This window comes from Medicago sativa, chromosome 5, assembly GCF_051527215.1.
Source record: "Medicago sativa cultivar Bolivia chromosome 5, Bolivia_mono, whole genome shotgun sequence".
NCBI lineage: Eukaryota > Viridiplantae > Streptophyta > Magnoliopsida > Fabales > Fabaceae > Medicago > Medicago sativa.
The window spans coordinates 70,505,587-70,533,210 of NC_140753.1; the positions used below are offsets into that span (position 1 = coordinate 70,505,587).

General features: G+C 33.8%; 4 protein-coding genes across 8 annotated transcripts; 2 read left to right on the forward strand and 2 right to left on the reverse strand.

The window, feature by feature from the left end:
• Nucleotides 1-822: 822 nt before the first annotated feature.
• LOC146924523 (UPF0481 protein At3g47200-like) lies at nucleotides 823-2,779 on the forward strand. The gene is made up of 2 exons (XM_085710626.1): nucleotides 823-1,416; nucleotides 1,774-2,779. The coding sequence occupies exons 1-2, from the start codon at nucleotides 832-834 to the stop codon at nucleotides 2,518-2,520; spliced, it is 1,332 nt and encodes a 443-aa protein (XP_085566752.1). The 5' UTR covers nucleotides 823-831; the 3' UTR covers nucleotides 2,521-2,779.
• A 1,816-nt stretch (nucleotides 2,780-4,595) lies between these two features.
• On the reverse strand, nucleotides 4,596-8,219 carry CER10 (3-oxo-5-alpha-steroid 4-dehydrogenase family protein). 2 transcript variants are annotated; one of them, XM_085710627.1, is made up of 5 exons: nucleotides 8,041-8,219; nucleotides 7,513-7,678; nucleotides 7,286-7,325; nucleotides 5,604-6,358; nucleotides 4,596-4,942 (listed from the first exon to the last, which is right to left on the reverse strand). In XM_085710627.1, exons 2-5 carry the CDS (start codon nucleotides 7,579-7,581, stop codon nucleotides 4,874-4,876), a joined length of 933 nt encoding a protein of 310 aa, XP_085566753.1. In that variant the 5' UTR covers nucleotides 7,582-7,678; nucleotides 8,041-8,219; the 3' UTR covers nucleotides 4,596-4,873. The 2 variants fall into 2 exon arrangements, with proteins under 2 accessions (XP_085566753.1, XP_085566754.1); XM_085710628.1 differs by having other exon boundaries at nucleotides 7,513-7,686.
• A 9,074-nt stretch (nucleotides 8,220-17,293) lies between these two features.
• LOC146924525 (UDP-glycosyltransferase 92A1-like) lies at nucleotides 17,294-19,064 on the forward strand. The gene is made up of 2 exons (XM_085710630.1): nucleotides 17,294-17,923; nucleotides 18,005-19,064. The coding sequence occupies exons 1-2, from the start codon at nucleotides 17,377-17,379 to the stop codon at nucleotides 18,937-18,939; spliced, it is 1,482 nt and encodes a 493-aa protein (XP_085566756.1). The 5' UTR covers nucleotides 17,294-17,376; the 3' UTR covers nucleotides 18,940-19,064.
• Nucleotides 19,065-21,007: 1,943 nt separating this feature from the next.
• On the reverse strand, nucleotides 21,008-26,967 carry LOC146924526 (protein FAR1-RELATED SEQUENCE 3-like). 4 transcript variants are annotated; one of them, XR_015010697.1, is made up of 6 exons: nucleotides 26,802-26,967; nucleotides 23,891-26,572; nucleotides 23,469-23,558; nucleotides 22,315-23,250; nucleotides 21,800-21,913; nucleotides 21,008-21,326 (listed from the first exon to the last, which is right to left on the reverse strand). XR_015010697.1 is itself a non-coding variant. In XM_085710629.1 (6 exons), the coding sequence occupies exons 2-6, from the start codon at nucleotides 26,345-26,347 to the stop codon at nucleotides 21,282-21,284; spliced, it is 2,856 nt and encodes a 951-aa protein (XP_085566755.1). In that variant the 5' UTR covers nucleotides 26,348-26,572; nucleotides 26,802-26,967; the 3' UTR covers nucleotides 21,008-21,281. The 4 variants fall into 4 exon arrangements, 1 of the variants encoding a protein (XP_085566755.1); XR_015010698.1 differs by having other exon boundaries at nucleotides 23,101-23,250; nucleotides 23,469-23,745; XM_085710629.1 differs by having other exon boundaries at nucleotides 23,101-23,250.
• Between the last annotated feature and the right edge of the window lie 657 nt (nucleotides 26,968-27,624).

Genomic DNA, 27,624 nt, shown 5'->3' on the forward strand with positions numbered 1-27,624 from the left:
GAACATCATACATGAGATTCCTTATGCAATAAATATTAAAATTGACGGTGCCACATGGGAACCTTGATAACACATGAGATTCCTTATCCCATAATGAGAAGCATATATTATTCAGGTAGAAAATATGCCAAGCAACACATGAACCAAATTTAGTTAACTTAATAGCCAAGCAATAAACATCACACTATCACATTGGTACTAAATAGGAGTGTCTATTTAGTTTGATACTAAATAGGTGAAACAATAATCCATTGGATGCTCTTAAATCTCTAATGGATAACTTCACTTCAGTTATTACTTCATTAAGATAAAGCCGTTCTTCAAAACAAAGCAAAAAGATAAAGCTGTTACTTTGCTTTCCGCATTTTAATTTAAAATCACCTTAGCGTTTTATGCTCACACTAATCACATTGGTTTAGACTTGCAATCAATCAGTAATTAATGTGTATACATCTTTAATCCGTTATATATATGACTAGTGACAAGCTTAATCGGATATTCTTTTCTTCATGCAGATGATAAGGTACTGTAATGAAGTATGGATGGAATGAAGGTTATATAAAATCTAAGATATATTTCTTTGCATGAAGTTTTTTTTTAAAAAAGTAGTTATTTAGTTTTCAGTGAAAAGAAGATTATTCCAATATTTTAATATAAAAAGAAGATTCCAGTTAGATAATGATAGTTTTACAGCTCATAGAGTGGGCTATTTTAATTTGTTTTCAATGTACATAAGATAAGATTCTGAATATTATATGTTAGCAACTTAGCTTAACTAGCTAGTATATATATGTTAATCATGGACAGAGACCCGACATATTAGACATATTCATGGAATTAGAAATGAATTGGATGGATCAAATCAATGAGATCAAGAACAATGGTCCTTCAATAGCTGATGAGAAGGAACAATGGAAGAAACATTCAATTTACAAAGTACCCTCTCAAGTCACGGATTTGAACAAAAAGGTCTACAAACCACAAGCAATTTCCTTTGGTCCTTACCATAATGGGGAGGAGAATTTAAAGCTTATGGAAGAGCACAAATATCGAGCCCTTGTTCGTTTCTTAAAGAGGTGCGAAAAGCCCATTGAGTTGTTATATCAACGCCTGGATCAAGTGGCTCAAAAGTTGAAAGACTCGTACAAGCCACTAGATTCAATTTGGACAAATGACACACCAAAATTCCTTCAAATGTTGATTCTTGATGGTTGTTTTATTTTAGAAATTTTGAGAGTCAATAATGATTATGAAAATCCGGCCGAATATGATGAGAATGATCTTGCCTTTGGTAAACATGGGAAACTTCATGCAATGCCATATATCAAGCGTGACATGCTTATACTTGAGAATCAAATACCTATGACGGTTCTTAATATATTGATTCAGGTTGAAAATGACAGTGTTGAGGAGGAGGTAATATTTATGGTCTCTTTATTTGTCTATGTCATTTAAAATTACCATTTTTTTTATTTCTAATTTGTTCAGTTATAAAATTATTGACCAATGATTTATAATAAATATATTTTTTTAGTAAATAAGGTGATTTTAGCTAATATTATACACATTAATTAATTAAATAATATTTGTTAGCCGTAAATGTTAGTTTTGTTGGTATTTTGTTGATCTAAGAATAAAAAATATGATTAATATAACAAGACCATTTTCAACTCAAGACCATTATTTTACATGATTATTGATACAATGATATATATAGCTATAGATAAATGTTGATTGATTATTCTAAAGTTGTAGTTATATGAAACATTACAGGAAGATCAGCATGAGTTGTTAAACAAGAAAATCATAAATTTGTTAAACCCAAGCATAGATTTAATTGGAAGCTTGGGGAAATGCATGCATGTATTGGACGTGTATAGAAAAAGTGTGATACAGGAAGGACCAAGCTACCCAACACACAAACCAACAAAAAGAGATTGGTTATGTTTAGAGGAACAAGACGGAGATCATTTCACTCGATCTGCAATAGCACTCCAAGATGCTGGAATCAACTTCAAGAAAAGCAAAACAAGGAGCCTCAGAGATTTTTCCTTCAATCGAGGTGTTCTTAGGTTACCGACTTTGAAATTAGACGACAGCACAGAATACATATTCCTTAACCTTATTGCCTTCGAGCGCCTCCACATTGGAACCGGCAGCGAGATCACATCGTTTATAGTCTTAATGGACACCATCATCGACAGTGCTATGGACGTTTCAATTCTAAGCCGAAATGGGATCCTAACCAATGCTTTTGGGAACGACCAAGTTGTTGCCAACTTGTTCAACTCAATGTCCAAAGAAATCCCCGTGGATCGCAATGGACAACTTGAAAACGTGAGGGAGAGTATGAATCACTACTGTAAGAAACCTTGGAAAAAATGGCGTGCCAGTCTCATTCATACTTATTTTCGGAGCCCTTGGGCTATTGTGTCTCTTGTTGGTGGTATCTTCATTTTTGTTTTTACTCTTATTCAAACTATATACACAATTCGTCAATCTTATCAAGACGACTGCTAGCCATTTTACACTATTTAACTCACATTTGTTTCGATTGGTTAAAATTCACATGGGTTCCACAATTTGTACACCTACTTACCTAGCTCCTATAATTTCCTCTTTACCGGTTTGATCCATATTTCTTTTCTTTTTTTGATCAATTTGATCCATATTTCTAATATGTTTTCATTTTGAATATTTCATGTATTTCACGTTAGATTTGTTATTGTAACTTTGTATTGAAGCATTGTTCCCATTAATAAATCGGAATATTTACAAACAAGTGAACATGCATATGATTATTGTCAAGTTTCTTTTATTTATATTGAACTTTTTTTTAGGACTGCTTAATTATATGAGTATCATCATCTTCAATCCAGTGCTAGATTTATACTCATTACTTTAACAACTAAAATAAAGCTATCTCGATCCACTCGTGGTTTATAGTTTTGCTCCTTTTCTTTGTTATAATAATGGTTACTGGTAATTGATGTTTTCGTCTCTACAATATACAGAAATAAAAAATAATTATTAAGGAAAGGAAGAGAAGATTTTCACGTGACGGAAATGTAATTCAAGCTTCTTTTATAGAAGAAGAGTATAATTTCTGCTAATATATTTTGGATAAAAGGAGAGAAGATTGTATATTTTGACACAAGAAGGGAGAGTAATGTGATTTAAGTATCTCTTAAGGATGATAGTTTAATTTACTCTACATATTTAACTTTAACTTTTAAAGAAGAAAGGTGTAATTCAAGCATCTCTTAGATGATAAGCATATAATTTACGCTAGGTTTTTATTTTTCAATGAAGGGGGTGAATATTTCAATATAACACGGGAAGATTGTAATTTAAACTTCTCTTAAGAGTGGAATGTAATTTACTCTAATTTTAACTTTGATGATGTAAATTTATGAGTTATTCAATATAAGCTTGAAAACATGAGTTATTCAGTATAAGCTTGAAAATTGGTCTTTCCAAACATAGTTTTAATGACTTTTTGAACTCTCGGATTTGGCCTCAAATAGTTAATTCAAATTTTAGGACGGACTGGGTGAAAACATTTATTTATTTATCTAAAACCAACGTCTGCATCCTTTAGATAAGGAGAAGGGGGTACTAGTATGAGCATTTGCGGTGCAGTTTGGTTTGATTTCGAGGTTAAAAGTTGTTCAAACTATAAGATAAAAAACCTGTGGTTGTTGACAATTTTTTAGAAAATCAAACCCAACCAATACGGTTTGAGTTAGTTCTATTTTTTGCGAGACAACAACTAATTTAAAAAATATGCCTACTATTTTAATTATATTAGCGGTAACATTAACTAGTTTTCAACAATTAACAATTTTGATTATATTAACCTATAGGAGTGAGACGATGGAGGAGAGATGTTCGAGTTGGAGACATTCGAGAAATGGTTTTTTTTAATGAGTTGAAAACGATTACATTGTACGTATAAAGTTAATTGGTAAAAGAAGGGAGAAAAAAAAAGGGTTGAGTGTTTGGGTTGGTTACTAATTTGATACTGAGTTTGCGGTTTGGTTGACAAAACAAAAACTGCAAACCGAACCGCACTATTGAGTGGAAAATTGGCTTCCAAATCAAACACAGTTTTTTGCAATTTTCGATTTGGGTTGGTTTGATTTGATTTGCAATTTTCTATTAGGTTAGTTTGGTTATGAACACCCCTAGGATCTTAGTTCTATTTTAGAATGTTGTGAACAACTTAGTTGAATGCTTAATTCAATAAGTCCTTATCATATGTGTAACATCTAGATGAAACCTCTATGAGCTGATGACTAGCTTATTAAAGATGAAAACATTTTATATATTATAAATATTAACTACTTTTGTAAGCTTTTCACATGATTAATTCAAATCAGCTTTTCCAAATTCTCTTCTAGTACTGCTACAAAAAAATAAAAATAGAGCTTATAAAAAACCAGTACAAAAGTAACTTCAAAATACAAATTTAGGGGAAAATAAATTAAAAGACCAGTAGTTTTGAAGTTTTAAGTTTTACTGTGCTACAAATCGAACTCTCATCATTGAAAATGAAACAATGCAGACACTAAAGGAGGAAGACAACCAAAATATGATAGAAATATCAAATACAATCAACACAAGATAGAGATTCTTAAGAAACAATAATCCATGCTACGATAATCGATAATCGATAAACGATTACAAATATTCAACAAAAACAACTTCAATAACTTAGAAACCAACTGCATAGAGAAAACATTGAAAGACAAATTCATATCTAATAAAATAAGAATAATTAACTAAAAATTCATTATGCTATAATTCTAAATCTCAGAATCCTGTGAGCAGAGTGGTGACTTCATAACCATCACTTCAGTGGCTGGGGCTCCTACAGAAATGGAGGCAATATCACCCACCGACGAGGGTACCTCGGCCTCCCTTCCTTTCCATCAAACAACTGCAGGTACACCAAAGACAAGATGCAAGATTAACAATTAAAATATGCAAGGAATGCAAAAGAATAACAATATTGGTTCATTTTATAGTATTTTTCATTTCATAAGATGATGTAATTTATCCAAGCAACACATGAACCAAATTTAGTTCACCTAGCAAGCCAAACAATAAACATCACACTTATATGTTCATTGTTGCAGTAGAAAGAAGTAGCATCACGAGAGTCAAAATCAAGTTACCGACAAAACTTTCAAAATCCTCAATTTAAAATCAAACAGTTTAGCCATATCATATGAACACTTACGCATCATATTTGGACAAACTGATTAAATATTTATAGCATAAGCGCTTATCATATAAGGGTTTAGGTATAAGCTATTTGTATAACAAAAAATAAAATGAGGTCAAAGTGTTTTCGCTAAAAACTATTTTGGAGAGATTATAAAAATAAGCTAAAAATGGCTGATGGACATGTTAAATCTATTTTCATAAGATCTCTCAAACAGTTTCACAAGTACTTGTGACACTAGATAAGCTCAAACAAGTCATCCAAATAGGTCTTTATATATGCTTTAAAAGAAAGCTATCTTGTTATATTTTTATAACATAAGACGCCATAAACTGAATTAGTGAACTACAAAAGAAAAGGTAAGGAGACATACCTTCTTCAAGCGCCTGTGTTTTGCAAGAGCCCAGTTGGTCATGATAAAAGCAGCGACGGCAAGAAATATATAACCGGCAATGGTTTGCGTTGCAATGTTGAAGCCCAACCACTGGTAAATCTCTGTTGTATAGTTTGCACAAGTAACAATATTGAAGAGAAAGCCACGTGGGATTTGATATCCACCTTCTCCAGCAGGTCCACGAAGATTCCTCAGTATAATATGGCAATAAAAGTTTGAAACTTGACAAAGTATCCCAAATCCAAAGCCTATCTTCATTTGAAGGTCACTTACAGGGGTGTATAGGGGATGGTTCACATAATAAGCAATATAACAGCCAAATGTCCAGTAATAAGCACAGTTGCGGAAAACATTGGAAAGGGGCGAAGTTGCATGGCTGAAGCGATGCACAAAAAATGTTTCCAGAATTCGTTTGGCGTAATGGAGACACCAATAGTACATGGCATATGTCTGCACAGGGTGGATGACACGTTCGCCTTTGTAGCCGAAATACTCGTAGACAACGGGGAAGTAGTAGAAGACTGGATAGAGAAGCAACGGCCCCAAATACTCAAAGAAGAAAAGCGTACGGTAAGAAACTTGTGGACCTAAGTCCTTGAACGTTACAGTTAAGGTTTTTGAATTTCCACTTGTATAGTCATTGAGACTCTTTTTGTAATTCAAAACAACAGGCTTTTCCTTTGATCCCGGTTGGACAGGAAGTGTCAAGCGCTGCCTTGATGGATGCTTCTTGGCTGTTGAAAGTGAAACATACAAATCACGTTAATGAGTTATGGAATTCGATGCAACCTAGAGACAGACATACACATACAAACAAGCATATTTTTTCTTTTGAGAGAGGAATTAAGATAGAATAAGAAAGCCATAAAATAATAGGAATTGGATGAAATGAATTGAACTGGTATTGTCAGCATTTATTAATTTAAATTCTGCAATCCAATAAAAATTGGGTTAACTGTACATGTGAGTTTTAAGTCTACTTCATCTACAGACTGGATGAAATGAATTGAACTGGTATTGTCAGCATTTATTAATTTAAATTCTGCAATCCAATAAAAATTGGGTTAACTGTACATGTGAGTTTTAAGTCTACTTCATCTACAGACCAAAATACAAAAAGTGGGTTAACTTTTATAAGCCGAGAAGAAACTTTCATTCTAATATTCAATACCCAAACTTCAAGATCATTTTATATTGTGAAAAAATGTGGGACTTATGATGGGGTGTTTGGAAATCCTTTTGAGGGACCTCAAAGCTACGCTTGAGCTCACAGAGTGATGTTTGATAAAATGCAAATCAATTTAAAGCTCAAGTTTGCAGCTTTGTGAAAATCACGGTGACTGACATTTAAATGTGAGGTGGAGGTAGGCTGTCACGCTACCAAACACATGCTTAGTGGATTGGCTCAAACTTACATTTGAGACACTCAAACGGATTTCCAAACACAATCGGTTTATTTGCCCAAGGTTGGAAACAATTTCAACAGAGGCATAATATAAAGCTCGAAATACATCACAGATATAACCAACACGATACTATATAGAAACATCACAGATCCATCAAGACATAAGCCTTTGATCAACTTAACTTCGGTCATTTTTCTTCTCAATATTACTAAAAAGTTAATCAATTTATCATACATAAAAGTTTTAGTCACTTACTTTGCTTGTGAATTGCCTCCTGCAAATCTGCTACAGTAGCCTGTGGCAAAAAAAAAAAAAACCAACTATAAATCATGGATCAATACTTTAGAAAACAAATCAAATTCCAAAATATAATTTATTTCCTATAAATCAACCTAAGAAATCAAAACTACCCTTTTATGACAAAAACAAGCACAACACAATACAAAAGACACAAAAAAGTATGAAATTTTAAAAAGACTTACAGAATCATTGAGCTCAATGCCACCTTTAACAATCTCTCTTCCACTCCTAGAAACCACAGTGACCTTCATCTTCAAAACCAAAACACACCCACTTCACCAAACAGTGTAACCAACACACTTCACAAATCACTGAAAGATCATACACAAGATCCAATAGAACTAGCACCTATAAAACTCCAAAAAAAAAAACACAAAAACAGATTCAATTACTCCCATCATACACAGCAGCACTAAAAAACAAATTCAAACAGTGTGTTTTTCATATAAAGCTATCAAATTTACAATAGCTATATAATACCCACATGTCAAGTTCCAATCTTTTGTAAGAAAGTAACAGTGGGATACAGTAAAATAGTAAAAGATTCAAACTTTAATGAAGAAAATTGGATTTCGATGAAAACAATGAATGTGGGTCATCGTTAAATTAGGTAATTCAACCGTAAACAGAAAATTTTGGTACCAAAAAAATAGAAATCATATTGAAAAACCTAATTGGAAAAGTAGAAGAATGAACGGAATTAGAAGTACCTGAATTAGGGATAGAGTGTAATGTTTCTTCTAAGAAAGAAAGCAAAATGTGGGTTTGAAAATTTGGATAGAAAAATGGAGAATTTAAGATGGGGAAGGATGGATTAATGTGAGGTATGGTAAGTACAAGATGAGGCCAGGTCAATGTATGCATTAATGGAATATGGTTAGGGTAGGACAACTAACCATATAAGCAGGTTATCAATTATATCATCCATATAAAATACCAATATTCTCAGCCGGATGTTTAGCAATAGGATACCCTTACTTAAGTAAGTTCCAAATTTCATCTCATAATTAAAATTAATAAAACATTTTTTTAGATAAGCAAAGTTTATAAAATGATAGAAGATCATATTTATAAGGTTTTTAGAAGATCATATTTATAAGGTTATCGTTAGGTTACATATTTGAATCAAAACTTCACAGTTGTATATATGAATTTAAATGATGTTTGTCACTTCGCATATAAGCTATTTTTTAAAAATGACTTTGTTACAAAATTATTTTTATGCAAAAAATGAATGACCATTTGAATTAATTTTTAAAGATTTTTTTTTTTAATTCTTCAGTTCTCAAAAGGAAATGAGTTTTGATAGTCTGCCGTGAGGTAGGTATAACCTGATAAAAAATTGTTCCATCTAAGAATCAAACTCTTTTCCAAAACAATTTTTCATTTGTTGAAGTTCATTAACCACTTGAGCTAAATTGTTTGGTCAAGAAAAGTATTTTTAATAGAAGGGAAAACTACAAAATCTCTTTTTATAACTTAAACTAACACAAAATACCTTAACTTTTCTTAAAAATCTCTAAAAAAAAAAATACTCTCAAAATGATTTATATTAGAAGAGTTTGTTTGAAGGTAGAAATTATATTCTTGAAATGATATTTCTCATAATATAATTATTAGGAACATTATTCTCAGATATAATTCATTGAGTGTTTTTATTTTTATTTTTGCTAATATAATCCATTGAGTATTTGATAAGCATTTGACATTTTTAAGAACATTATTTCCAAAAATTAGTACTCCGTTTATAGCATCCTCCTTTGGAGCTTGCCAAGCACTATGATTGATAACTAAGCAGACATACACTTTGCAAGTAATCTAGTGATGCTGATTCATGGAAATGGAATTAAGGAGTAAATATTTGAGGCAATGTTTCATTTCTTAAAAGGGTCAAGTGAACAAAGGATTCTTAAAAGGGGAATTAGTCACTTTAGTCCCTGAATGGGGAACGATTCGTCAATTTAGTCCCTGAATGCAAATAAATTGCAAAATAGTCCCTGAATGTAGACTTTGTTAGTCAATTTAGTCCTTGAATGCAGACTCCGTTAGTCAATTTAGTCCCTGAATGTAGACTTCGTTTGTCACTTTAGTCCCTGAAATTGACCATGCAGGGACTGTTTTGCATATTATCTGCATTCAGGGACTAAATTGACGAATCGTTCCCCATTCAGGGACTAAAGTGACTAATTCCCCATTCTTAAAAGTAAAAAGCAAGTTAGAGAAGCAACTTGTTTGCCAACCAAAAATATCATATCATAGGCCAGAAGGTTCAAATAGGAGTGTTGTACATGGAAAATTTGCAATCCCTACGCAACAACTGCTTGTAGATGTTGTTCATGAACATGTATTATTCCTTGAGTTATGATATTGACATCACTTTTATGACAACTTTTGGAACAACTTTGCAATATACACCCCTATAAACATAAACATATGATCCTTTTTTTATATATAATTGGTTAATTCTTCGCGCAACTGCACGGTAATCTTTAAAGTAAAATCATAATGAATGATTAAACTATCATTCAATAGATTTAACACTACTTCATTCACAGGATTGGATTCAAACCCACGATCTCAATTTAAGCCGGAAGAGAATTGTGTATCTATTATATCGTTGAATGAATTTTTGTTCTATGGATCGTTTAAAGAATATTGTAGACATTAATATTTGAGAAAGAGAAGTCAGGGTCAATCGTGATCTCCTCCCTATATCATTGTGTAATGTTATCTATAAAATTATCTCTAAAGTCCTTACAAACCGTCTGAAGCCTTTGTTATCAAAGTGCACCTCCCAGAGCAATCAACTTTTGTTGAAAATAGGTCCATTATTTGATAATGTTATTACAACAACAAAGACCCTTCATCACATGAAATGCAAATCAAAAGGAAAACTGTTGGAGAAGTAACATCGAAGATAGATATCAATAAAGCATGTGACATAGTCGATTGAAACTATGCGAAGACAATGATGCGAAGCTTGTGAATTGGGAGGGTCTGAAACAAGTTGTCTCAAAGAAAGGGTTGAGACATGGTGACTTATTGTCACCTTATTTGTGGATACTTTGTGTTGAGGGACTCTTAGGCTTACCAAAATAATTTGAGGCAAAGGGATAGATTCACGAAGTCAAAGTGTGTGGAGAATCTCCTCACACAACTTTTATTTATTCACAATTGTTTTTTTGTTTTACATGAAAAAAATCAGTAAATGTGCCAAATTGAGAGAGATTCTTCAGAGGTATGAGGAGGTGTCAGGACAAACTATTCACTTATAAAAATCAAAGATTTTTCAGCAAAAATACCCAAGCATAAAAAAAAAGGAAGATATCAAGAAACTTTTTCAAGTCTCAGAAACCACGAGTTTTGTAAAATATGGGTTTTCTATCAAAGAAGGAAAAAAGAAGGCAATATTTTGGCTACTTAAGGGATAGAGTTTGTAACAAAATTTAGCAATGGGTCAGGCAATCATTTTTCAAAGGCGGGTAGTGAAGTATTCATCAAATCAGTCGCTCAATCAATTTTTACATATTGCATGAACACATTTCTTCTACCATCAACATTATGATAGGACATTCAAATGATGCTAAACTCTTTCTAGTGAGGCGCGGATAAAGACAAGGGAAATAAGTTATTTACACCTAAAAATAATTATCAGATTAGCCGAACTTCGCGAATACGCGATGAGTCTATTAGGCGAGGAAACCCATCATCCGAGTGAAGGACAAACGATGCTAGAGAAGCCGAGTGCGATGGATATTATTCTTCATCAACTTCACTAACTCAAAGTGTGGGTCGTAATTAAAAGGCTCTAAAATAAGTCAAAGCATAATGAGATTGGAAAATGACTCAAACCCAAAATCTCTAATCTCACTACCACTAAAGGCTCCAAGGAATGAGGGAGAAGACACAATCTTCATCGGAGATGTGCACCAAGGATAATGTCAATGGATATGTCGAGAAGACATAATTCAAACCTAGCATGGGGCGCCACAATCCCTCTAACAAGGGAGTTATTATGCAACACCTGTGAAATTAGTTGAATGGAGGTTTAAGCACTGTAGGCAATGTCGTTTGGCTAATAGACAATAATTACACTATAAATATTTTGTCCAGACATTCTAATTAACATATTCAATCAATCAACAAGCTTATTCTGCAAAAAAAACAAAAAAATAAATTTTCCTTTACATTTCTGCTTTATTTATGCATTTCTTAGTTTAAATCCAAAAACAACAGTACCTAACACTCTACTGGAGAAGTTAAGCAACTCACAGCTAAGGGGCAAAGTTTCTCCCTCACTGTCAATCGCTTGAAGCAAAGAGAGTCACAATTGAGAAAACTTGACCGACTTCGGCTAAGGCTCTTAACCAACAATATATTATTTTTGCATGTATTTTCAAAGCTGGATATTTTTCTCACGATATTTTTTTTAGGTCCATCCGGTCCATAACCCAATTTTTTTTTACATATATCTCCATGCATCACAGGTGGAAATATAAAATTTGGGGTGATCCTTAGTTGAGATCTATGGAAAACTCTCATATTACTATCCCTATACCACGAGATCTTGATTTAAACCAATAAGAAAGTGAGAATTTGAGAGAGTGTTGAAAAAAGAGTGTTGTTAGCACTACTCAAGTTAGTAAAGTTAGACGTGGAATGTTATAAATGGCTTGCTAAATGAAAGGGATAGCGAGGAATTTCACAATATGGTTGTGAATTGTGATGCATATAGAGGAAGGGAAGAGAATTGTGTTTGGAAGTTCAACTCTAAGGGAATCTATTCAAGGTGAATGGCGTAAGTTTTGGAATTTACAAGTTCCTCAAAGACTCAAAATCTTTTTATGGAGAGTAGCATGTCATGGGGATGCCTTCCAACAAGGGATGGACTTCAAAGAAAGGGTGTGCACTGCACGGATGCTTGCCCTCAATGTTAAACAAACATGAGAACGATTGATACTTGTTCTTGGGATATGCAAATTGAAAGGTGAGACAAGTATGACAGATGACGGGATTGTGAGATGGTTTACAATAATTGATCCAAAATGCTCCAGAATTTCACAAATTTATATTTTAATGTTGTTACTGACTTGTAGCTCCAAAAGACTATTGATTTTGCTATGATGTTGTGACTTGTGGTGTTATGGAAGCACCAAAATGATGATAAGATACGGGAGGACATGGAGAAACCATGCAGCGTATCTGTTCATCTACCATGATGGCTAACACCGTCGATGAGGAGATTAGAATGCAATGTGGATGCAACGTTGTCTCAAGAACTACATTCTTTTGGAATAGGTAAGTGTATCCGAGATAGTATAGGATATTTTATCCAAGCGAAGGCGACATGACACAATGGATTAATAGCATAGTGGTTGATAACATAGTTGATAGCTCTCATATCTTAATCGAATTTGGCTAACTACATTTTCAATGATTGTAAAATTCTCCTTACCAACTATCTAAACTTTAATCCTTTCAAAAAAAAAATATATCTAAACTTTAATATAAGTTTTAATGGCAGACAAGTGAATTTTGTTGCACATACTTTAATTGAAATAGTAAAAATAATAGATAAAAATGAATAGTTATTGATATTTGTATTTTATTCTCGGGAATAAAAAATTCCGAACCTCTAAAGATGGCAATTAATAAATATGAATAGTTATTGATATTTGTAAATTTTATTCTTTAGAATAAAATATATAATACCTGTTTTTTTTCAAAAAAAAAATTGTACAAAACACACGAGAATGCTATATTTCTATCCTCACTTTTTCAAAAACGTTTAGGGTATACTTTTAAAAAAACACACCCTAAAGAAAATACGTAGTTTTGGTATAACATTTTTCATTTCAATTATACCTTTGATTTGAACTATTGTATTTACAATTTTATCATTTTTATAATACTATTTAAATTTTTGTCCAAAAAATATTGTTTGAATCTTAAAGTAAAAAAATCAGTTAAATTTCATCATAACAAGAACAATCTTGTTACAATAGAAACAATAGTAAAACTATAAATGAAACTTATTTTCATCTTATTTGCAAAAAACAATTATAATAAAATGTGATAAATAAAATAGATATACAATTAAGTGTAATAAAAAAATCCAACAAACGTGCATGTCACATTTCACCAGTAAAGCAAAAATAGTGATTATGGATTTTTAAAAATAATTTAAAGCAAGAAAATTTTAAATTATTCATTAATCTTGTGTCCTAGCAAAATGAATGATGTCTAACTGTCTAAGTGTTAAACATGCCTATCCGATTTCAACACCAGCTTAATTTGCATTGAAGTATTGGTTGATGGAATAGTAATGCATTTACTAACTAACTAACGACTACCTACTTTATGCATACCTCACCATGGTGGTGTCTGATTGGATAACTGCCAAAACTATTGTGTGCATTTTTATTACCTCCAACAACATGCTATTCCCATCTGCCTAATTAGTTAGAGAAATGAAAAAAGTTCTTAGGAGAGTCATGTATGAAATGGAAATGAAACTTTTGTGTCAAAATTATACATAATTTTCTCACATAAAATTGTATATTTATCTTTCTTTTTATAAAACTATATAATAACTGTAATAAGAAGAGCTATTCTCTATGAAGGTCAAATCCTTAATGCGTCTTCGTACAAACCCATATTAGTGGTTTTATGAGACAACTTTTACTTTATTTAATTTAAAATTGATCTTTTTTCGACAACAAAAGAATTGATATGTTTGGTCAATATTATTTTTTATCTTTTTGGGTTTTGTGAAAAACAAAATCATCTTTTAAAATTATTTATTTTAACTTTATTATTTATTGGCGTATTTTTAAAGAGATAGGATCCGTTGACACCTGGTGACTGGTGTCAACGAATCCTATCTCATTTTTAAATATGAATATATAGTTTTTAAGAATAACAAAGAGGATGTGTTTTTTCTCTAAAAAAAAAGATGATGTGTTTTTGATAATTTATGAGATTGAAAATAAATCACTTGTCATTAGATGTTATTCTTGAATTGTTTTGTTCTCTTTTAAATGTATGTTTGGTTCTACTCCCTCTGTCCCTATATGCAACCACCCATTTGATTTTATATTTGTCCCTAAATGTAAACTCCTTTTCAAATTACTAGATGCATTTATTATTTTTTTCCTAAACATGCCCCTAATTAATACTACTAACTTGTCTTGAAATATGTAAAGTCAAATTTAATACACATACAAACAAAGGACAATTTGGTAATATTAACACACAAAATAGACACATTAATTACAATAACAACTTTTCTTAAGAAATGTGAAAAAGGCAAAAAGGGGGTTTACATATAGGGACGGAGGGAGTACGTTATTAAAAAATATTTTGAAAGAATTAATCTTATAAAATTATGATCGGGGAGATAGAGCTTCGAAGGCTTTGTATAAACATTAAAAACAAATAAGTTTTCATAAAAAATTATCATTACTTAATCAAAATAAAATCTTATATTTTTAAGACAAAAGTCTTATTTTTGAATTCTTTAATCAATCAATGTTCTGGAACACCCATCGCTAAAAATGTAAAGGATGAATCTGTGAACAAACTCACATCACCCAAGTTAATAACATACAACGACAAAATGTCTACAAATAATATGATAAATTCTAAGTCACTGAAATACCCATAATTTTGAATCTGTAACGTCGACGTCCAAATCATTGATTAAATCTATAATTGACAGAAGTTGATCTTTCAATAAGAATCAAACGAGCACCGCAACAAGATGCGAAATCAAACGCCGCACAAGACGACGAACAACACAACGCCGCACTCAAATGACCAATTTCAAAATTGGGGTTGGAGATGAAGAAGAAAAATCAGTACGTTTTTTTAATTTCATCCCTCTGCAATTTTGCATTTTTGGTTTTGGTCCCTCCTTTCTAGCCACTCATTGTCTCTCTTGACACATAAGCCTGTTTTTGCCAACTCATCCTTCGCCATGTGTGTCTCCGTATGCCACCACAACGTTTTTGTAACGGGAGTTAAGAGGAGGGACTAATTGCAAACGGTTAACAACTTATGATGATGGTTTTGAAAAGAAAAAAAATAAACAGGGACGAATTTCAGAAAACACGCGAACTTACAGGAACGTTTTGCATATTTAAGCCTATTTTATACGCTCAAATAACTCATTCAATTGCGATCTTAGTTTTTTAATACCCATTTCTTTGATTACAAATAGATTGATCGATGGTTTTTTTTGGGTTTGAGATAGATGTTTTTTTTTTTTGAAAGAGAGATAGATGTATTCTTTTGTCTATGTGAGTTTAGTTCAAACTTCAAAGTTGGTAAGTACATTACATAATATATGTAGGAGTCGATGTTCGAACCTCAAACACCTCACTTATTCTCCTTAAAAATAGAATATCTAGTCACTTAAATACTTGAAAAAAAAATTATTCTCTATTAAACATGTTTGTAGTTTTGCAAAGTGATATCAGATTCGGTCATTATTGTTTTTCCATTAGATTGCTTAATAATATATAATCATCATTATTATTATAACACTAACAAGTTGATGTTTTCTAACACCTAACTCTTACTCATTCATTCACACAATAATAAATTAGGCAATAACTTTTTTTGACAGAAAAATTAGGTAATCACTTAATTTTCGTTAGTATTACTCCCTCCGTCCCTATATGTAACCACCCATTTGATTTTATATTTGTTCCTAAATGTAAACTCCTTTTCAAATTACTAGATGCATTTATTATTTTTTTCCTAAACATACCCCTAATTAATACTAGTAACTTGTCTTGAAATATGTAAAGTCAAATTTAATACACATACAAACAAAGGACAATTTGGTAATATAAACACACAAAATAGACACATTAATTACAATAACAATTTTTCTTAAGAAATGTGAAAAAAGGCAAATGGGGTTTACATATAGGGACGGAGAGAGTATTATATTATTAATTAGGTAATTACTTAATAAGGTATTTATAGACATCCCTTCAAAAATAGGTATTTATAGACATTTTTTTCTATAACTTTTTTGCTCCGATTTAGTAAAATTCTTAAAGTGTTCATATTTTATTTTGTCATTATTTTATAAATGTTTACCTAACAATTTTTTTTCCTTTCAATTACTGTGTATCTCTTGTAAAATACTAAAAATATTGCCAACGTAAGTTAATACCATTAATAAGAAGTTGATTCATGTAAAAACAACGTGAGTTCAACTCTAGTCGGAAGTGTTAGAGCATCCACAATGGTAGTTCTCTAACAAGGACTCCTTAAATGGATCCCACATTACACATCACTTATTTATAATTTTTTAATAAAAGTAAATATTAAGGACTCAATGATTCCAATGGCAATACACTAATAAGGACTCAAATGAAAAGTATTTAAATATGTCCCAATATCCTTACATATTAAACAAAAATAGTTTATCTATTACTCATTTATACAAGTGGGACCAAGTAGTACACATTTTATTACTCCTTTATGCAAGTGGGAGCAGTACACATTTTATTACTTTTTTAAACGTGAGACCCGTTAGTTACCTAGGAGAGAGAAGGTCCTTATATAGTTGTTCGTTCCTTAACGGAGACTCATTTTTTCTTCATCCAATAGAAGGTCCTTAACGGGGAGTGGTCCTTGCTAAGTAAGGACCCCCATTGAAGATGCTCTTCCAACCTCGTTTTGTTGATCAGTAATGTAAGTATTTTTACAAGCGCTCTACGAGTTTTAAAATCTACATTGATCTAAGATCCAGACAGAGAAGCAAAGTCATCTAAACTTTTTGTTATAATTTTCTTTTTCTCGCTAAAAGACAGAACCGATTTCCGACAGGTTTATTACATACCTAGAATGTGTACGTGGACAAAAGCAACAACACATGGTTTTGTCCCACACTTAACACCAAGCTGCTACTTTATACATTCCCCCATAGAACAAAAATGCTACTTTATCTTTCTCACGCTTTACTATATTCCACACTTCTCATCAAAATCCAAACCAATAGAAAATTCTCAAGAATTTAAGTTTCTACAATGGCAGAGAAGAAACCACACATAGTGATGACACCATTCATGGCACATGGTCATCTCATTCCATTCCTAGCCCTAGCAAGAAAAATTCAAGAAACAACTACTACCTTCAAAATCACAATAGCCACCACTCCCCTCAACATTCAACACCTTAAATCTGCAATATCCAACACATTTTCTTCCTCTAACAATGATATCTCAATCGATCTTGCTGAATTACCTTTCAATCATAGCCAATATGGTTTACCACCAAACATAGAGAACACAGAGAAGCTTCCTCTAGCTGATATAATCAAACTCTTTCAAGCATCAACTAGCCTTGAAACTCCTCTTAGCTCTTTAATATCAAAGATCACACAACAAGAGGGTCAACCTCCAATTTGTATTATATCAGATGTTTTTCTTGGTTGGGTTACCAATGTTGCAAAGAGTTTAGGAACTAAGAATATATCATTCACTACTTGTGGTGCTTATGGAACTTTGGCTTATATATCTATTTGGTGTAATCTTCCTCATAGGAAAACAGATTCTGATGAGTTTTGGGTTCCAGGTACTACAAAAATATCTCATTTATAACTATTTTTTGTTCAGCACAAAAACAAAATCTAACTAGCTTTATATATGATGCTAGGGTTCCCTCAAAACTACAGATTCCACATCTCTCAGATGCATAGATATCTAAGAGCAGCTGATGGAGCTGATAACTGGTCAAAATTCTTCCCTCCACAGATAGCACTTTCTATGAAATCTGATGGATGGATTTGTAACACTGTTGAGGAGATTGAGACATTAGGGCTGCAACTATTGAAGAACTATCTTCAACTTCCTGTTTGGTGTGTTGGTCCTCTCCTTCCATCAACTACATTAAAGGGTTCAAATTCAAAGTATCGTGCCGGAAAAGAATCCGGCATAGCTCTTGAAGAATGCATGGAGTGGCTTGATTTGAAAGATGAGAATTCTGTGCTTTACATTTCTTTTGGATCACAGAACACAATAAGTGCTTCACAAATGATGGCATTGGCTGAAGGGTTGGAAGAAAGTGAGAAACTTTTCATTTGGGTTATTAGGCCACCTTTTGGTTTTGACATTAATGCAGAGTTCAAGGCAGAATGGTTACCAGAAGGTTTTGAAGAGAGAATGAAGCATAGTAAAAGGGGTTTGTTGGTGCATAAATGGGGACCTCAGTTGGAGATTCTGTCACACAAATCAACAGGAGCATTTCTAAGTCATTGTGGATGGAATTCTGTTTTGGAGAGTCTTAGCCAAGGGGTGCCAATTATTGGTTGGCCACTCGCAGCAGAACAAGCATACAATGCAAAGATGTTGGTGGAAGAAATGGGGGTGAGTGTGGAATTGACAAGAACTGTGGAAACTGTGATTTCTAAGGAAGATGTGAAGAAGGTCATAGAAATAGTTATGGATCAAGAAGGAAAGGGAAAAGAGATGAAGGAGAAAGCAAATGAGATTGCAGTACACATGAGAGAGGCAACAATAGAGAAAGGTGAAGAAAAGGGCTCTTCATTGAGAGCAATGGATGATTTTGTCAGAACCATTTTGCAAATATAAGGTTCAATGAATTTTTGCATTTGAATTTGAGAAATAAAGTTCCTTATGTCTGCATTTACTGGCTGATTTACAATCTTTCAGGTTCAGAATTGAACTTATCACCTAATACCTTAATCAGTTTCTAATGCAAATGAGTCAAATTTTATTTATCTATATAATTTATTTTATTTTTTGAATCAGCAAAAGTTATTGATACCAAACTCTAGCAAGACGCTTAGAGCTGGTGATGAAAGAACAAGGATGCCGCATGTAGACGTAACATCCAAAAACAACCACCACAACACAATCGTAAACAAAAATACAGTGTAACCCCCTCCAAAAGAAAAAAAACAACAAACCAAAACTACCCTGAAACTGCGTAAGCTATGAAGCTGAATTCTAATGTAAAACTACAAGATTTCAGTCTCATAGCTATGCCTATTCAGTTCATACACAGTAAAAAAAAAACTGCTTAGACCAAAAAGAATGCGCAAAAGAGCAGCCGCTGCAACCTACAGAAGACAGCCGCTGCATGCCCGACACCCCAATTGAAAAACCAGAGACCTCCTTGCTAATCACCTACATTACCACTCTATCCACATATTGGCAAAAGTGCAACCACCCAATTCTGGACCCTCTTACAACAGCTGCTTAGACCACCACCCCACTTCCAATCTGAAGAGAAACAGCCAAACAACACAGCCTAACAAATTAGTGTTCAGTTACCTCCAATTGAGTTTCTTATCTCAAAATAAACTCTTTCAGGTTCCAACACCATTCATAGTATAGGAATGTAGGGATATTGAGCCTACTCAAACTCCAACGCCAAGCCAACACCTTTATTTCTTCCACTAACTCTTAACGTCAAAACATTTCTAAACATTCTATGATTTCATTTATTCAAAATGACCCAAATTGCAGCATGCCAAATGAGCCAAAAACCCTTTCTCGACCTCTTCCTCCTTGCTTCCCTACTCCAGCAATCCTAATGAATGTACAAATTTGGCGGCATAATGAACATTATACCCAACCATCTCATAAGATTGGACCAAATACCAATCACCACCCTACAATGTAAGGTGGTTAACCGATTCCTCCACCGCCTCACAATAAACACGCGCAAGTGATCCATCCGGAGAAAATATTCCTCCTTTGAAGATTGTCTCTTGTTGGGATACAATCCAAAAAGACTCTCCAACTAAACACCACCACCTTTAGCGGAGCCGGACTCTTCCAAATGACCCCTAGAACACGATTTACCGACACACTTCCCCCCTCTAACACTAAAATCCTTTCTAGCTTACTATAGCAAGACTTCACCGTGAATCTACCCCCTCCTCCAACTTCCAACGCCACTCGTTTTCTTCCAATGACAATGTGAAACCCTCTAACTCCTCCATCAAATTGTTAACGAGATTTTCCTCCCAAACAAATAACCTCCGCCTCCACATGAAATTCCATCCCCCTTCAACTACATTTGAATCAATGACCTATACTTTCGCTTCTGAGTTGTTTGTAATAGTAAAAACATTTTATTTGTGTTAATTTCAGTTACAAATAGATAATAGATTTTTGAAGTGAACAACCATTTTTTGAAAACAATGAAAATACAAACAAAAAAAAATGTTTTCATTATTTCTGAAAGTGCATTATCCATAATTAGCATTTCTTCTTCTCTTTATCATAAATCATTTCAGAAGTCTTGCATCTTTTTGCCAACTAGTTAAAATTAACACATTTTAAGAAACGAAAACAGAAAATATTTTCAGAATGCAAAGTCATATTTATATGTTGATGCTTTTTTGGGGTGATTTTTTTGTGCTTATAATGTGTTATTTCAATTCTAAGTTACCCTCCACGCTTTTCAGGACAAGATAATCACTGAGCACAACGAAATAAATATCCTGTTTAAATTTATTTAGCATAGGTTTATTATTAATGTAATGTAACAATCTAATAGTCACATATTACTTATGCCCATTTTTTGTGAGTAATTAGTATTCATACGGTAGTTGTCACCAAACTTGGATATAGTGACTCTTAAAAAGACGCTGAACAACAATTATACTTTCTTTTCTCTCCCTGGACATGTTCTTAAACCCATTTCTACTCATTGTAATTGATTGTTTGGAGCTGCAGGGTAGAGAAATTTCCAAATCCTTTCCTATCAAACAAGTCTTCTGCCTACGATATGATACATGTACGAATATGCAAGAGAACAAATTTTTGTAGAGAAAGAGGCTTGCACAAAAAAAAAGACACTACATTTTCTAATTCATTTGTGTATCAAATGACCACCACACAGCCATCAAAATGATACATACTCACATAACCACCCGGCTATTAAATGAAACTTAGACGCTTCAGTTTCGACGCTTTTTTGACATAGGTTCTGAGTTCGCGTCGCCCTGCGAAAATTTTGCATGCAAACAAATATTAATATACACAGAGAAAGAGGTTTATCTAAATAAAAAAAAATTAGATTAAACTAAGTTGAATTGTAGGAAGAAAAAAAAAGTTGAATTGTAGTAACAATATAAGATACGAGTTGACATATCATTATCAAATTATAATGTAAATTTTAACATAGAACTCTAGCCTAGATTTTAACATGGGTGGGTTGGGTAGCTCAACTAATCTGAGCTGAGGGTTAAGGAGTTGAGGTCCAGGGTTCAAACCATGGCAAGGAAAAAAAAAAACTAACAATTAACATACTAACATTTGTCATTAAAAAAAAATTGTAGATTTTAACATGATTATTACGCCTCCAGAGATGGAAAACTAGTTGGCTTTCTTGTAACATAGTTGGATTACTTTTAAAGATAAATTGATTTGTATGCGATGATGGATGATACACATATTTAGGTAATAGGAAACTTACAGCACAAGAAAGTTGCTCGCGGATATAAGCCATTGATCGTAGCACAGCACCCAATGCATCCCTGGATACTTGAAACTTAACTTCAGACTCGCCAGAAACCCGGGCATTATCAAGCTGAGACAATTGAAACAATTTCAACAAACTTAAAGTTATTCAAAGTAAAGAAAGCCTTTTAAGAAAGTGTCATTGCTGCACAATAACTAAAACAAGAACCATTATTTCTCCCATAATAATAATAACAATACCATTATTTTCTTTACATTTCCTTTTATTCTTTACTACTTCTATTTGGAGGCTGGAAGAAAATGAGAAGTTTTGTCTGTTGTTTATATGGATAGACAGAGAGAAAGAGGTGTATAATTTTCTCCTTTGCTTATTTGGTCGGATGGAAAAGTGGGGAAAAGATGAATAATCAATGTAATGACTCTTTTACCTTGATAAAATAACCAAATAGACCCCCACATTAAATGATAGATAAATAGATCTGTAAAATTAAAAAAGAGCAAGTTGTCTACTTGAAATTGTGTTTCCTCAACTTGAGATAAAATTGAATGTGGCCCCCACATCAACTTAGTTCCTTCTACGCTATATTCTCTCCATAACCAAACAAGAGAAAATGGGAGACATGGATCAGTTAGATAGAAAAAAAATGCATACTTTTATACAGACCTAGCAATTATTAGGTCTTACATAATATGCACAAAGATTTCACCCGCAACCAAAGCATCTTAGACATCGATATTTAACACAATTATCACTCCACAAATATTCTATTTGCAACAAAATATGGCTTCCAAATTAAAATGTTAATTCTTTCAGTCTTGAGATGCAAAAGAATGAAGCTCAATACTCTATCCTTTGTGTGTTGCTTATATTATAAGTTCAGGTTGGTGAAAACCAATTGCAAGATATTGAAGTCAAAAACCAAGTTTAATGCCTTTCCCTGATATTACAAGTCCACATTCTCGACAGCATCTTCAACACATTATTAATAGCCGGTATAAATATATTCATCTTAGCAATATTCCTATGCCACCAGCCTCAAAGACCATAGATTAGTTATGTTCTGTTCTTTGTTGTCATTCTATTTTAAAGTTAAAATTATCTACCTCGGCAGCCAGATTCTTTCTTTTAAATATAAATCAGCTTATATGTACCACCCTTTTTGCTTTACATCCCCTTAGTACGAAGACAATTGCATTGATCTCTACTTTTCATTCCAGTACTAGAATAACAGAGCAACAAAGCATATGAACCGGGCATATTAGAGAATAATGAGTCTAAAGAACAAAATAACATACCTTGAGATTTATTACAGCAACCTTATTTGCTGTTGTTGAAAGTTGTTCCCCGACTTCAGTCATAGACTTCAAAACAGGTCCCACAGTAACCCGAGAGAGATGGAACTTAACCTCATATTCTGTTGATGGACTCTTGTTGTAATCTTGCAACTGCAATTGAAATATGTTTAATGACTGACAATCCTCACTGTTACTTTGTTAAAATGATGCGACAGGATAAAAGCTAAGTACACTAACACTAAAAAAGGACCATGGTCAACCGAATGGCAGGAGTTTCTCAAGTGAAACACAGGTATCCAAAACTGATTTTAAATTATATCAAGAATACCACTACCAGTTTTTTGATGTTGAGATTGTTGTGCACATACCTTGAGATTGACAACGGCTACTCTGTTCTCTGGATTTGAGGTTTTGTTCTCCATTACCCATGTCATTGACTTCAAAGATGGAAGAGCCACCTACATGACAGAATAAAAGGACTGGCTTAATTTTATGTATTCAAATTTGGGGCCTAACTCATCCTTACAAAACCGGCTTGTAAGGTGAGAAGTGCCTCCTCTTTATAAACTCTTCTCAAGAGTGCTATCTGTCCGATGTGGGACTAAATCCACCCCCTCAAAGCCAACAAAATGAAGGTGTTGGAACCTGCAATGAAGGCAAACCAAAGGTCGCAATTTAGGCGACTAGGGGCAGACCGCAATAAAGGCGGAATTTCCAACATTATGCATTCTATTCCAATCCCAAGAACATATATAAAAAAGCAACAAAAACAGAGATGTTCTTGCCATACCGTGTTTTCAGGTGGACCATCATCTTGCTGAAGAGGCGCTGGGGGCGGACCATCATCTCGCTGACGAGGCATTGGGGATGGACCATCAACTCGCCTACGAGGCACTGGTCGTGGACCATCAACTCGCTGACGAGACACTGGGGATGGACTATCAACTCGCTGACGAGGCATTGGGGATGGACTCTCAACTCGCTGACGAGGCACTGGGGATGGAACATCAACTTGCTTACGTGCCACTGGGGTCGTTTGTGGTAAATTCAGATCAGCCATTGGTTGAACAGGAGCATCGACGTCATTAAGATTAAACGTCGATGTTTCATCGTTAAGTGGCCATAAAAGAGGGGTTGTACTTGTATCTGATGTTGAAGTAGGGGTTCTCTTGTCGGGATCGGAGCAATCATTCCAGCTGAGTCGATGATTAGTTGATGACACTTTGGCAATATTTCTCTTCATGACATCAACTTTCTTTCCACCTTCTCTAAGACCAGTCATTGCAGCATCATAAGTTTCCATAGCTACAGCACCTTCCTCAGCATATCTGATGGCTTCCCGGCACAGATTGGCATACCGTGATGTCAAAGACTCATATGCAAGTGATTCACCACCACATTCATCCAATACAATACTGTTTTTTGCTTCCATTGTCCACCGTTTTAAGATGTAGTGGGATGGTATAGTGAATACATTAGACACGGTAAAAACAGTTAAAATGTGCCTACAAAGAATGCCTGAAAACTCAAACATTTGGCATGTACAGTTAGCTCTCAATTCAGACTGGTTTAATGTGACAGTGTACGACTTTTCGACATCATCAAACTTTGCAACTCCAAATATGCTATTCACCCCATCCTCTTCGATTCTGTTGGCGGTATAAGCAAAAGTTTCAACTAGCTCTTCTTGAAACTTCAAAAATATTCTCTGTGTATAAAGCTTAGCAACCTGATTCTCCATTGGCGAAGGTGTCTTTAGAACTGGATTAGTGCTAATTGTCTCAAAATCTGATTCTATTTCCTTTTCAAACCATTTCTCCAGAGCTAGTTCATACTGCCTAAAGAACATTGGTAATGTTGTATGCCGGTTGACAACGCCGTCCAAAAAAGAGGCTTCAAATCCTTGAGTAGGAGATATTACAGCGAAAAATGAATCACGGAAATATGCTGGAACCCATTGATCACGAGCACTATACAAGGACTGAAGCCAATCATGCCCTCTGAGTTCATATTTGTCTATGATAGAATTCCAAGAAAAATCAAACTCCTCAATTGTTTCTGTCAGGTTAATGCAATTATAGAGTTCATAGTGAAAATAAGGATGCATGCGACATACATGGCCCAATTTTTCGTGGCCTTCTCGCAAGACATAACGTTTGTTTATGCAGTGACGTGCTTGGGGAAAAACTTGTGATACTGCTGTTTGTATGCATCTGTCCTGATCGGTAGTTATAGAGAGAGGGTGACGGTCATTCATAGCTGCTAGAAATGTCTTGAAGAGCCAACCAAAAGAAGCCTCAGAATCATCAAATATGAGTGCACAACCAAACAAAATCATTTGACCATGATGGTTTATCCCAGTGAATGGAGCATATGGCACATTATATTGATTTGCTCTATGTGTTGTGTCCAGGGTAACTGCATCACCAAAATGACTGTAAGCTGTCCTTGATCTTGCATCTGCCCAAAACACATTAGACATACGATTATCTTCATCAAGTTGTATTGCATAGAAGAAACCAGGGTTTTCAGCCTGCACTTTCATAAAATACTCCAGCAGGTCCCGAGCATCCCTCCCTAATGTCTTCTTTTTAATGGGTTGCCTCACATTATAAGGCATCGAAGTGGAATTTTTAACTGGATGACTCGTTTTCGCGGCAGCTGCAGGAGAATTCCTAATCTTTTGACTATTGTCAGAGGAAACGTGATGCGCATCAATAGATATATACATGACACCAGTTGGAACAAGCCCCAGTCCTTTGTAAGTTTCAGGCATGGTTCTTCCAACACTAGAAAAGTGCTTCACTGGTTGAAGTTTTTCCACCTTATCAGGTACCGCCAGAGAATGGCTATGTTCCTTCACAAATTTTGTAACAACCCACTTATTTTGACCCTTTTGCTCTATCCTAATCATCGCCTCGCAACTTTCAGTCATCCTTCTTTTCAAACCTTCCCTGCTACACACAAACTCCCGGAACATATTCGTCCCATCAGCATTAAACTGACCATGCAAACCAGCTTTTGAGCTGAAACCCGACCGTCTAGCATACTCACTATAAAAACTTTTAGCAGAATCTTCAGAATCAAATACCATGCCCAAATACGGCTCCGAAAAATATGGCTCCGAAACCATACCCTCAGCATGAGATCCCGAGTTTCCAGCATCATTAACTTGACCAAATTCAGCATCCACATTATGTTCCATCGATCCACTTCCTTCTCCGATAGTTATCACATGAACATCCATTACAAACAATGAAACAACTTATACTGCTAAATCATTGACTTTCACACTTAAACACCAATCAAATAGAAAATTGCATGCATAATCAAAGTTTCCAACGTGCCACCATGTATATCCAAAATCAAGCAACCCAGATTGTGAAAATTATCACACTACCCAAAACTACAACAAAAAATCCACTCTTTTCTACTCTCCACACGTGTTGAATCAATTTCACCTTGAAAATTCCTAATAATGAAATGCAGAAAAACAAATTAATAAACCAGAAAAAGTAATTTTCATAACAATTTCAAAAAAAAAAATCAAAACTTTAAGCTTATAAGAGTAACATAATATAATATGATCAAAACCCATTTCACAAAAGGACAAAATAATAACAATAATTCAATAAAAAACAGTAAATGGTTACAGAATTGAGTGTAGAAATTGAAATGGGAAATTGGAAACCCTGACTTACAGCAATGAAAATTGATTTCATAATCTTCTGATTGTAGGTGTGTGAACAATGCGGGGGAAAAACGATGGTGTTAGGGAAGAGTTAGGGTTTTGGATTGTGAAGCTCCACCGTTGCAGAGTCGGAGAAGACCGAGAGAAAGAGAGAGAGAGTGTTGCATAGCATAGCAGGTTTTCGATATGAAACGTGTCAAGTATACCCACGTCTTGTTCACCGTTGGATTTGCATTGGACGGCTGAGGTTTGTTCATAGACAAAAACGTCTAAATTTGGATCTTGATTCCTTAGAGGTTGGATCTATCAAGTGTAGAGTGTACCCCACCTTTCATTTATTTTTGTACTTGTAAATGTTTAAACGATAATAATTGTGATAAATTATCCTCTAAAAAACAATTGTGATAAATTAATAATTTAGGATATTACTTCCTCCGGTCCTATTTACAAGGGGAAGTTGACTTTTTAGATACATTGAATAATGTATGTATGTAGTCAAGAACCTAAACCAAATACATAAATTATTTAATATATCAAAAAAGTAAATTCTTTCTTGTAAATAGAACCGGAAGGAGTACTTTTTATTTTCTTTATCTAGACTTTATACGGTGTAATGTGTTTGAATGTTTGTAATGCTACCATTTATCTAAGAATTTTGATTAGTAGATTGAATTGTTTGTTGATTTTGAATATGCGTGATGAAACTTTTAGATAGACAAATGATATTTGTACAATCATTTTTTTACAACTTTTGGGACAACCCTCTCTCTCATACACTCATTATGCTCTTGCTTTCTCTCTCTATTACTTTGGTTTTCGTGTCAAGACATATA